At 37.7% G+C, this 11,069-nt stretch overlaps 1 protein-coding gene across 1 annotated transcript in view; it reads left to right on the forward strand.

Moving 5' to 3' along the window:
* Positions 1–11,069, forward strand: part of LOC105530618 (chromosome unknown open reading frame, human C9orf41) — a 45,064-nt gene that overhangs the window by 8,698 nt on the left and 25,297 nt on the right. Inside the window, exons 3-4 of the mRNA XM_011968245.1 lie at positions 1,523–1,718; positions 2,550–2,713. Of these exons, the coding sequence (XP_011823635.1) occupies positions 1,530–1,718; positions 2,550–2,713 (353 nt within the window). The 5' untranslated portion in view covers positions 1,523–1,529. The remainder of the gene's footprint in view (positions 1–1,522; positions 1,719–2,549; positions 2,714–11,069) is intronic.

Consider the following 11,069-nt stretch of genomic DNA (forward strand, 5'->3'; position numbering starts at 1 on the left):
TTTTTTTGAGATGGAGTCTTCCTCTGTCACCCAGGCTGGAATGCAGTGGTGCAATCTCGGCTCACTGCGACCTCTGTCTCCTGGGTTCAAGCGATTCTCCTGCCTCAGCATTCCAAGTAGCTGGGATTACTGGTGGGCACCACCATGCCCAGCTAATTTTTGTATTTTAGTAGAGATGGGCTTTCACCATGTTGGCTAGCTAGACTGGTCTTGAACTTCTGACCTCAAGTGATCCGCCCACCTTGGCCTCCCAAAGTGCCAAGGTATTACAGGGATGAGCCACTGTGCCTGGCTTGTTTGTTATTTCTGACAGTACTGTGACAAAAATTGTTCATATTTCATGGGGCCCATTTGCAAGAGTTTCTAGGAGTATAATTACTAGGTCATAAGGCAAGTACTATGCTAAATTGTACTAGGTAATACTCTAAATTTAATTTGCCAAAGTGGTTGCACTAATGTATACACTTACCATTAGTGTATAAATGTCCTAATTATACCATATTTTCACCAAAATTTGATATAGTCAGGCTTTTAAATTTTGGTCATCTTGTCAATGTAAAAATAATATACTATGAGTATATATTTAACTTTAAAAAATGATGTTCTTATGGCTAGGCGTGGTGGCTCATGTCTGTAATCGCAGCACTCTGGGCAGCCAGGGCAGGCAGATTGCATGAGCCCAGGAGTTTGAGACCAGCCTGGGCAACATGGTGAAACCCATCTCTACAAAAAAATACAAAAATATTAGCTGAATATGGTGGCGCATGTCTGTAGTCCCAGCTACTTGGGAGGCTGAGGTGGGAGGATGACTTGAACCTGGGAGGCAGAGGTTGCAGTGAGCCGAGACTGTGCCACTGCATTCCAGCCTGGGTGACAAGAGCGAAACTCCCTCTCAAAAATAATAATAGTAAGTAAATATAAGTAAAAATGATGTTCTGTTTTCTGGTTTTATGAATAAGTGGTCCCCAAAGTGACCTTTGGGGTCATTTTTGGAATGCAAATTGTGGATATTGTTAAGTAGAACACTATAGAATTTCAATTTTTATTTGCTTGGTAATTTGTAGTATATAAGATCTGTGATATTTTTAAAAATTCAACTTGGTTTGCTTTTAGTTAATTTCAGGACATTTTGTGTGTATTATAATTTCACAGCAGTATTTATTTTGCTACTTAAAGATGGAAAAATCTAAAGCATTAAGTTGGTTTTGCTGAAAATTTTAAGTTTAATACACAAAAGTAAATTGTACATCAGTCTTCTTTTCCCCCTTCTAATTAGTGCATATGTTTACTTTTACTAGTGATAAACCATTTGTATTTTGCTTGCTTAGAGAAGGATTTGTAATAAAGTAAAAACATATACAACTTTCTAAGTTAATGCCTTTTTAAAAGCCAAGAGATTGTAAATGATAGGACAGTATCCAGCGTAAGAAGGAAATAATTGTACAGAAAGACAACCTTGAAATAAGATTGGCCTCTGGTGAGAATTCTTTTGCGAATTTAAAAAACACCTTTTATGTTTTAGCACCAGTATGCATGAGCGAGTGAACCGAACAGAAAGACAATTTCGATCACTTCCAGCTAACCAACAGAAACTACTTCCTCAGTTTCTTCTTCACTTGGACAAGATCCGGAAATGCATTGATCATAATCAAGAAATACTACTGACCATTGTGAATGATTGCATACATATGTTTGAAAATAAAGAATATGGAGAAGATGTATGTGAAAGTTTGTTCTATTTGTGTTTATTTTAGGGTCAACCTCTGTATTTTGAGGTCTTTTAATATTTCTGGATTTCATTTTTATATCTGGCACAGGCTATTTGCTCTACTCAGAAAGTTATAACTTAAATGTTCAGTCATTTGATTAGGCTTAATAGAACAGTATGCCAGAGACTGGATCTCTTCGCTGGTTTTCCTTTTTTAAGTACTAATATAATTGTTGGGATTTTGATGCATTTTGACATAATGTTCTGTTTTGGGATATAAAGTTAGTGACGTAAATTTTTAAAAGCAACTTTACTAGCTAGAAATTAACTTCCCTTGCTTAACTCATATTTTTTCAGTGTCTTGTATCTATTGCTGTTCATCTTTTATTGTAAGAAATTATTTTCACTTATAAATCTCAAGGGACTGGCAGTACATAGAAACTGAAGTCCTCTTTTTGTATCCACAGGATGGATACAGTTGGGCCACTCCAGTGTGAGCCTCTCCATGCTGCCCCATCAATGACCTGGAGGGACTTTCTTCCCTCTCTTAGAGAGGATGTTCAGTCTCCATAGCAGCTCAGTGTGGTCCTCTCCTGAGTAAAGACTGCTTAATTATATGGTGGTTTTATGATTAATGGACCTTAATCTTTTGAGGGTAGCAGTGAGACCACCAAACTCTTTTCATTTAGGATCTCAAGCTGCACTTGAACCCCGGTTGAGGTGAGAGGCTAGTGATTTATCCACTAAACCACCTATATAGCCCCTTAGTAGCATGTCTATTTAACCATAATAAAAGTGGATTACTCTCTCAGAAGCTAATTGATGTCTGTTTTTTAAACAGGGGAATGGAAAGATTATGCCAGCATCTACATTTGACATGGATAAGTTAAAATCCACATTGAAACAGTTTGTGAGAGACTGGAGTGAAACTGGGAAAGCAGAAAGGGATGCCTGTTACCAGCCAATCATTAAAGAAATTTTAAAAAATTTTCCAAAAGAGAGATGGTAAATAGTACCTTGTTTTTAACCAAGTTTTTAAAGTGTATAAACACTTGAGTTTCTTGATAAAATGTTTCACAGTCTTGCTTCGTTGTTATAGTTGCTGTGTGCCTGTATGTTTTACATGTGTAAGTGTTACATTTGTTATTGGATACTCTGTGTGAGGTTACAGTTATTATTTTGAATAATTTTTGTGCTGGTGCTTAGGGGAAATTACTTAGAAATTAAATAATAAGGTTATATGGAAAATTATCAATGATGTGTATCTTTTTATAATTTGCTTTATGGCGAAGCAAAAAGAACGTAAACTTTTAATCCCCTCATTGTGACATAGTTGTAAACAAGTGAGGGACCTGTACCTCTGAGCAAGCAGAGATTCTTAAGTTTTTTGTGCCCTGGAACCATTGGTCAGTCTGAAGCCCATGGTCTGCTTTTCAGAATAATTTTTTTCTTTTCTTTTTTTTTTTTTTGAGACAGTCTCACTCTCTTGCCCTGGCTGGAGTGCAGTGGTGTGGTCTTAGTTCACTGCAACCTCTTGTCTCCTGGGTTCAAGTGATTCTCATGCCTCAGACTCCCAAGTAGCTGGGACTGCAGGCTTGCAGCACCATGCCTGGCTAATTTTTGTGTTTTTGGTAGAGACAGGGTCTCACCATGTTGACCAGGCTGGTTTCAAACTCCTGACCTCAAGTGATCCGCCTGCATCTTCCTCCCAAAGTGCTGGGATTACAGGTGTGAGCTACCACACCTGGCCCAGAATAACAATTTTAAGTGAATAAATTTAAGTGCATAGGATTACAAAGAAAACAGTGATTTTGAAATACAGCTATCAAAATATTTGAAAAGTAAATTTGTGATGCATTTTTTAAAAATCATATATCACTTTAAATACAATTTAACTGCAAGTGTAATTACTGTATTATGAAAATGCTGAAAGGGATATACACTGTTTTGAGAACCTCAGCTAATGTGAAGTGAAAATATATGTGATTTATCTTCCTGATAAAGTCAGAGGTATTGCTAAAACTGTTGTTTGTTGCCTGCATCTGTAATTGAAGAAAAAAAAATCAGTTTCTGAAATTAAAATGTAATTTTTTCCTATTCTCTTCAGAGACTCAGTGAATTCTATCCACAGACCTCTTGATGGATAGAATTTAATCCACCTAACCTCAGTCCCAGATTAGGAACCCCTGATTTAGGGGTATATATTTAACGAAAGCTACTGGATGGAATTCAGTCTTATTTAAAGATATTTTAGAGCAGCTCCTTTTCCTCTCCTTCGCCTCCTTATTGATTGACAACTTTACGTTTGAGTATATGCTTTCAGAAATTTCAATACATATGTGTCTCTTCTCTCTGTTTTTTGTTGGGACATTTTATTTTATTGGTTATTATTTATTTATTTATTATTTTTATTTTTCACTCTATTCCCAGGCTGGGGTGCAGTGGCGCTGCTCACTGCAACCTCCGCTTCCTGGGCTCAAGTGATTCTCGTGCCTTAGCCTCCCGAGTACCTGGGATTGCAGACACCTACCACTATGCCTGGCTATTTTAACTATTTCGAAATAGCTTTAAAATTACAGATAAGTTGCATGAATTATATGGAGACCTCCTGAATTCACTTATACTTTTCACCTGAATTCACCAGTTTTTAACATTTTGCCACATCTGCTTTTATTGTTTCCTCTTCCTGCTTCCCTCAGTTCCTCTTTCCCTTGCATTATGTATGTGTATGTCTGAAACCATTGAGGAAATTAAACCCTGAATACTGTTATGTAATTTACAGTCTACATTCAAGTTTCATAATTTACTGTGGTTCATACTGATAACTCTTAATTCCAATCCCAACTCTATAGGATTCTCCTTGGTTTTCCCTCTTCTCACTTTGCTTCCAACAACATCAGTACATTTACTTACTCGCCCAGTTGTCTACAATACACACAGAATGGTTTCAGAATTGCTTCATTCATACCTCTGTGAAAAAGAAACCTATTAAAAAGAGTTCGGGATTTGCTAATAGTTATTTTTCCTTTAGACAAGGTGGTATAGTGAATTTATTCATTGCAATTTACCCAAATTAGCTCTCCCTTCAATCCCCAGCCCCCTAGTGTTTTATCCCTTCCCTTTATTCTATACCCCATTTGGATAATCAGTATCATTGGCATCTTGTTTATTCATGCTTTTATTCTTTTTTTTTTTTTTAAAGAAAGTAAGTAGATGTGTTTTTTTTCCTCTCTCTCTCTCTCTTTTTTTTTTTGGACACAAAGTGTTGCTCTGTCATCCAGGCTGTAGTACAGTGTTGTTATCATAGCTCACTCTAGCCTTAAACTCCTGGGCTCAAGTATTACTCCCACCTCAGCCTCCCAGCTAATTTTTAAATATTTTTTGTAGAGACAGGGGTCTTGCTATGTTGAACAGGCTGGTCTTGAACTCCTGGCCTCAAGTGATCCTCCTGCCTCTGCCTCCCAAAATGTTGGGATTACAGGCATAAACTACCATGCCTGACTTTTTTGTTTTTCTTTATAGTTACCCCCTTTGGTCATCCACAAAAGATAGTGCACCATACATTTATTCTGTACTTTGCTTTTTTCACTTAGTGTCTTCTGGAAATAGCTATACTATCAGTTCATAGAGCTCTTCAGTCATTTTTTTTCCCCAGCTGAAGATTATTCTGTTATTTGGATGTATCATAGTTTATTCAACCAACTTTCTCCTACATTAGGCTATTTAGGTAGTTGGCAGTATCTAGCAATTATACATAATGTTAAAATTAATAACTTTATGCATATGTATTTTTATATTATTGGAGGTATAACTTTAATTATTTTAAAATAACTTTATTTGATAATCTTTTAAAAAATCCGTAATATAATTTCAGAACTAATTTATTCTGATTTTCCCTTACCAAATTTTAGAATATAAATAATGCCAAAGGGTTTGTTTATTTTTCTTTGCAGCAGTTCCTGACCAGTCCATGGTGAGAAATATCAGTTGGCACTTAATTGCATCATAACAAATTATACCCAGTAAGGATGATTTTTCAGGTCTCAGTGCATGGGTTATGGAAATTTTCCATCATGCATTTTTTTCTGCTGCAATTATAGGGCCTATATGTACTTATGAGAATTGGAGCTAATATCAAAGACAAAAAATGGTGGGGCCCTTTCCCCAACAGTCCACCAAGTTTTGAGGAAAAGAAGTATCAGTTGAAATAGCTCTGAAGAATTTATCTTCCTGGTTCTGATAAGTAGATCTCATGGTCTCTGATTTAACAATACATGTAGATAAGATTTTTTAAAAACACAGTGTAACAACTTGAACTTTCCCATGCAAACTCTGTAACCCACTGTCAACATGGTTCTGTATTTGGGCATGGATCATCCTGAAGAAAAATGCAGCTCTAATTTTTAAAAAACTCTTAAAACTTGAAGACCTGGCCAGGCGTGGTGGCTCACACCTATAATACCAGCACTTAGACTGAGCCGGATGGACCACTTGAGGTCAAGAGTTCAAGACCAGCCTGGCTAACATGGAGAAATCCCATCTCTACTAAAAATACAAAAATTAGCTGGGCATGGTGGTGCACACCTGTAATCCTAGCTACTCGGGAGTCTGAGGCAGGAGAATTGTTTGAACCCAGGAGGCGGAGGTTGCAGTGAGCCAAGATCATGCCACTGAACTCCAGCCTGGCCAATAGAGCAAGGGCTGTCTCAAAGAAAAAAAAAAACAAACTTGAAGACCTTTGGTGCCTGGGCTCTTAACTGACCCAGCATATTAATGTACATTTAGAGCTCAGATATAAGTGATATTCAATCACATCTCAAATGGTCAAGGATATATAGTATTTGGCATCAAGACCTTGAAGCTCTCATTTGCTAGCAGAAAAATCCTTAGATAGTTCCTTTCATCGGGTATGTGTGCCGGAGAGTGTATCTTTAATTTAAATTCCTAGAAGTGGGATTGCTGCATAACACATTGATTTCAGTTTCTATAGGTCAGGAGTCTAGGCTTGGCTTAACTGGTTCTTCTGGGTAGGAGCTTACAAGGCAGCGATCCAGATGTCTGCTGGGCTGTGTTTTCACCTGGAGACTTGACTGGGGAAGAATCTGTCACTCATGTTTCATTTTGTTTAACTGCAGTTGTAGTACTGAGGCAGAATTGTTTTCATTGTGACTGTAGGACTGAGGGTCTTAGCTGCTCTCTGTTCGTCAGTTGGAAGTCTGCCTCATCTCCTAGAGGCAACCCACAGTTCCTTGTCTTTCCCAAAAGGACCACTTCATCAAGCCAGCAAGGATGGTGTCTATATCAAGCAAGCTGTCAACCGTCTTACAGTGTTGAACAGTCATAGAGCTGGGTGTCAAGGCTCATGTCTATAATCCCAGTACTTTGAGAGACCAAGATGGGAGAATCACTTGAGGCCAGGAATTCAAGACCAACTTGGGCAACATAGTGAGACCTCATCTCTACTAAAAATTTAAAAATTAGCCAGGTGAGGTGGCATGCACCTGTATAGTCCTAGCTACTCTGGAGGCAGACACCAGGCGAGGGGATCATTGGAGCCCAGGAGTTCAAAGTTGCAGTGATAACCTTACTGCATTCCATCCTGGGCAACAGAGCAAGAGCCTGTCTCAATAATAATAATAATGACAATCATAGGAGGGACATCTCATCACCTTTGCTATATTCTGTTGGTTAGAAGCAAGACATGGGGACCAGGAGGTAGGGAGCGTGGGAGTACCACTACAGGGCCTGCCTGCCATAGTCATTACTATATTCTTCTATAAGGGTTTTACTGTTTTTTCTGTTTACTGGCAATGTGTGAAAATGCCTGTTTATGCACAGCCCTAACAAATACTGTAGTTTTAAGCTTTTGACCTTTTGCCAGCCTGATGGGTGGGAAATTGTATATTTACATAGTCTTAATTTGCATTTCTCTTATGAGTGAAACTGTCTTCATATGTTAAAGGGTCATGTTAACTTTTTTTTTTATTTTGAGAATTATATATTTATGTCTTTTCCCCTCAGGTTTTTATTGAGGCGAATTGCATATAACAAAAGTAATCATTTTAAATAAATCAGTGGCATTCAGTACTTTCACAGTATTGTACATCTACCACCACTGTGTAGGTCCAAAACATTTCATCAACCTGGAATAAAACCTCATACCCATTAAGCAGTTACTCCCCATTCTCCCCACTCTACCTCCACCTTATTTATTTAGCAGTTTGACTGTGAGGTGTCTTAAATGTGGTTTCCTTTGTATTTATCTTGGTTGGGGTTTGCTAGTATCTTGGGGTTTGGGTAGATCTATATCATCAATTCAGAAATGCTTTGCTATTATCTCTTCATATTATTTCTCTATCATTTTCTCTAATTCTTTCTCTTCTGGTACTCCAGTTACATGTATATTAAGTATTAAACCATTTCATGTCATCTCTTAGGTTTCACATGACTTTCCACACACTCTTTCTCCTCCCAGCCCTTTATAGTATAATTTGGATAATTTCTGTTAAGCTAACTTCAACTTCACTGATTATTTATTATGCTAATCTGCTGATAAGTCCTTTGAAAGAGTTCTTGGCCTGGGGTGGTAACTCACACCTATAATCCCAGCACTTTGGGAGGCTGAGGTGAGTGGATCACTTGAGGTCAGGAGTTCAAGACCAGCCTGGCCAACATGATGAAACCCTGCCTCTACTAAAAATAGAAAAATTAGCTGGGTGTGGTGGTGTGCCCCTATAATCCCAGCTACTTGGGAGGCTGAGGCAGGAGAATCCCTTGAACCCAAGAGGCAGAGGTTGCAGTGAGCTGAGATTATGCCATTGCATTCTAGCCTGGGCAGCAAGAGCAAAACTCCATCTCAAAAAAAAAAAAAGAAAAGAATTTCTTCTTTCTTTCTTTCTTTCTTTCTTTTTTTTTAATAAGAGAGTAAAAAAAAGTTTTTTTTTTACTCTCTTATACTCATTTTTTGATTTTTTAAAAATTTCTAGCACTTACATATATATTCGCAGCCATACACATATACTCTCTGCTCTCTCTACCGAAATTCCCTTTTTGTATATGTGATCTACATTTTGCACTAGATGCTTTAACATACTTTTCATGGATATTTAAAAATCCCTACCTGATGATTCTTACATTCTGTTTGTGTGACTGTTTTCTTGAAGCCTTCCTTATAACAATGAGTTCCACATTATCTTGCTTCTTTGCATGTTTCTTAATTTTTTTTAATTGAGTACCAGACATTGTATGTAAAGGAATAGTAGACAATAAAGTAATATTAATGACCAGAAAAAAATCATTTCTCCTTAGTCTTATTAGGCCACTAGTGGGCTGGGGGATGGGGGGAAGGGGTGGTGCTGACTGAATCATTAAGTGATTTTAATTTCTAGTATATTTGCATGTATTAGCTGCTTCTAATAATCACTTATTTGTCCATAAGTCTTGCATCTAGAAATATGGCAATGCAGGACTATTATTGCTTTCTGAGGTTTCATATGCATCTCACCTTTTATGTTCGATGATTTTAACATTTTTCCTGCATCAGAGTAGTAGGAATATCTTTGCAACGTTAAGAAATACTTGGTATGGGTTACTTCCACCGAAAAAAAAAAAAAAAGAAATACTTGGGCTGGGCATGGTGGCAAACACCAGTAGTCCCAGCTACTCAGGAGGCTGAGGCAGGAGGATTGCTTGAGCCCAGGAGTTCAGGGGTGTAGTGTGCTGTGTGCTCTGATTGCACCTCTAATAGCCACTGCACCCCAGCCTGGGCAACATTGCAAAGACTTATCTCTAAAGTTGAAGAGAATTTAAAAAATAAACTAAAGTTTTTATAGTTTTAATTCCCAAATTTAGGTCTTTGATCCATTTTGAGTTAATTTTTATATGTGGTTAAGGTAGTAATCCAACTTCATTTTTTGCATATGGATATCCAGTTTTTCCAGTACATTTGTTTAAAAAACAAAAACAAAAAGAAAGACTGTCCTTTCCCGATTGAATGGTCTCGGTAGACTTGTTGAAAATTAGTGGACCATATATGTGGGTTTTTTCTGTACTCTGTATTCTGTTTCATTGGTCTGTATGTTTATCCTTATGCCATAACATGCTATTTTAATTGCTGTAGATTTATAAATTTCAAAGTCAGGAAGTGTGAGTCCTCCTTTGTTGTTTTTCAAGATTATTTTGGGGCCCTCTTGTAATTCTTGTGAATTTCAGGTTTTTTCATTTCTGCAGAAAAGGTTGTTGGAATTTTGATTAAGGATTGTGCTGAATATATAGATTGCTTTGGGTAGTACTGAGGTCTTGACAATGTTAAATCTTACACATTATCACAGTATGTCTTTCCATCTATTTAGAGCTTAATTTCTCTCAGCAGTGCTTTGTAGTTTTCAGTGTATAGGTCTTTCACTTTGGTTAGATTTATTTGTATGTGGTCGGGCATGGTGACTCATGCCTGTAATCCCAGCACTTTGGGAGGCCAAGGCAGGTGGATCACAGGGTCAGGAGTTCAAGACCAGCCTGGCCAACATGGTGAAACCCCATCTCTACTAAAATACAAAAAGTAGCTGGGCATGGTGGCATGCGCCTGTAATTGCAGGTACTTGGAAGGCTGAGGCAGAAGAATCGCTTGAACTCAGGAGGTGGAGGTTGCAGTGAGCCGAGATCGTGCCATTGCACTCCAGCCTGGGCAATAGAGTGAGATGCTGTCTCAAGAAAAAGAAAAAAAAAAGATTTATCTGTATGTATATAATTCCTTTAAATCAAACTTATCCAACCCATGGCCAGTGGGCTGCATGCGGCCCAGGACAGCTTTGAATGTGGCCCAGCACAAATTTGTAAACTTTCTTAAAACATTGTGAGGTTTTTTTTTATTTTTTATTTTTTTAAGTTCATCAGCTGTTGTTATTGTTATTTTATGTGTGGCCCAAGACAATTCTTCCAGTGTGGCCCAGGGAAGCCAAAAGATTCGACATCCCTGTGTTAGATGCTATTATAAATGGAATTGCTTTCTTAATTTACTTTTCAGAATTTTTGTTGCTGGTGTAGTAGAAACACAACTGATTTTCGTGTGTTGATCTTGTACCCTGTAATCTTGCTTTTTAGCTCTATTAACTTTCTTAGGGATACTTTGTGGATCACATTATGCAAAAAGAGATAGTTTTTACCTTTTCCTTTCCATTTTGAATGCCTTTTGTTTCCTTGTTTCTGTTCTTAGGGAGAAAGCTTTCAGTCTTTCACCATTGAGTAGCTGTGGGACTTTCATAAATACCCTTTATCATGTTAAAGAATTTTCTTAGTTTTTTTTTTCTTCTAAAGGCAGGGTCTCGCTCTGTCACCCAGGCTGGAGTGCAGTGGCATGATCTTG

Source organism: Mandrillus leucophaeus, unplaced genomic scaffold, assembly GCF_000951045.1.
Source record: "Mandrillus leucophaeus isolate KB7577 unplaced genomic scaffold, Mleu.le_1.0 Scaffold833, whole genome shotgun sequence".
NCBI lineage: Eukaryota > Metazoa > Chordata > Mammalia > Primates > Cercopithecidae > Mandrillus > Mandrillus leucophaeus.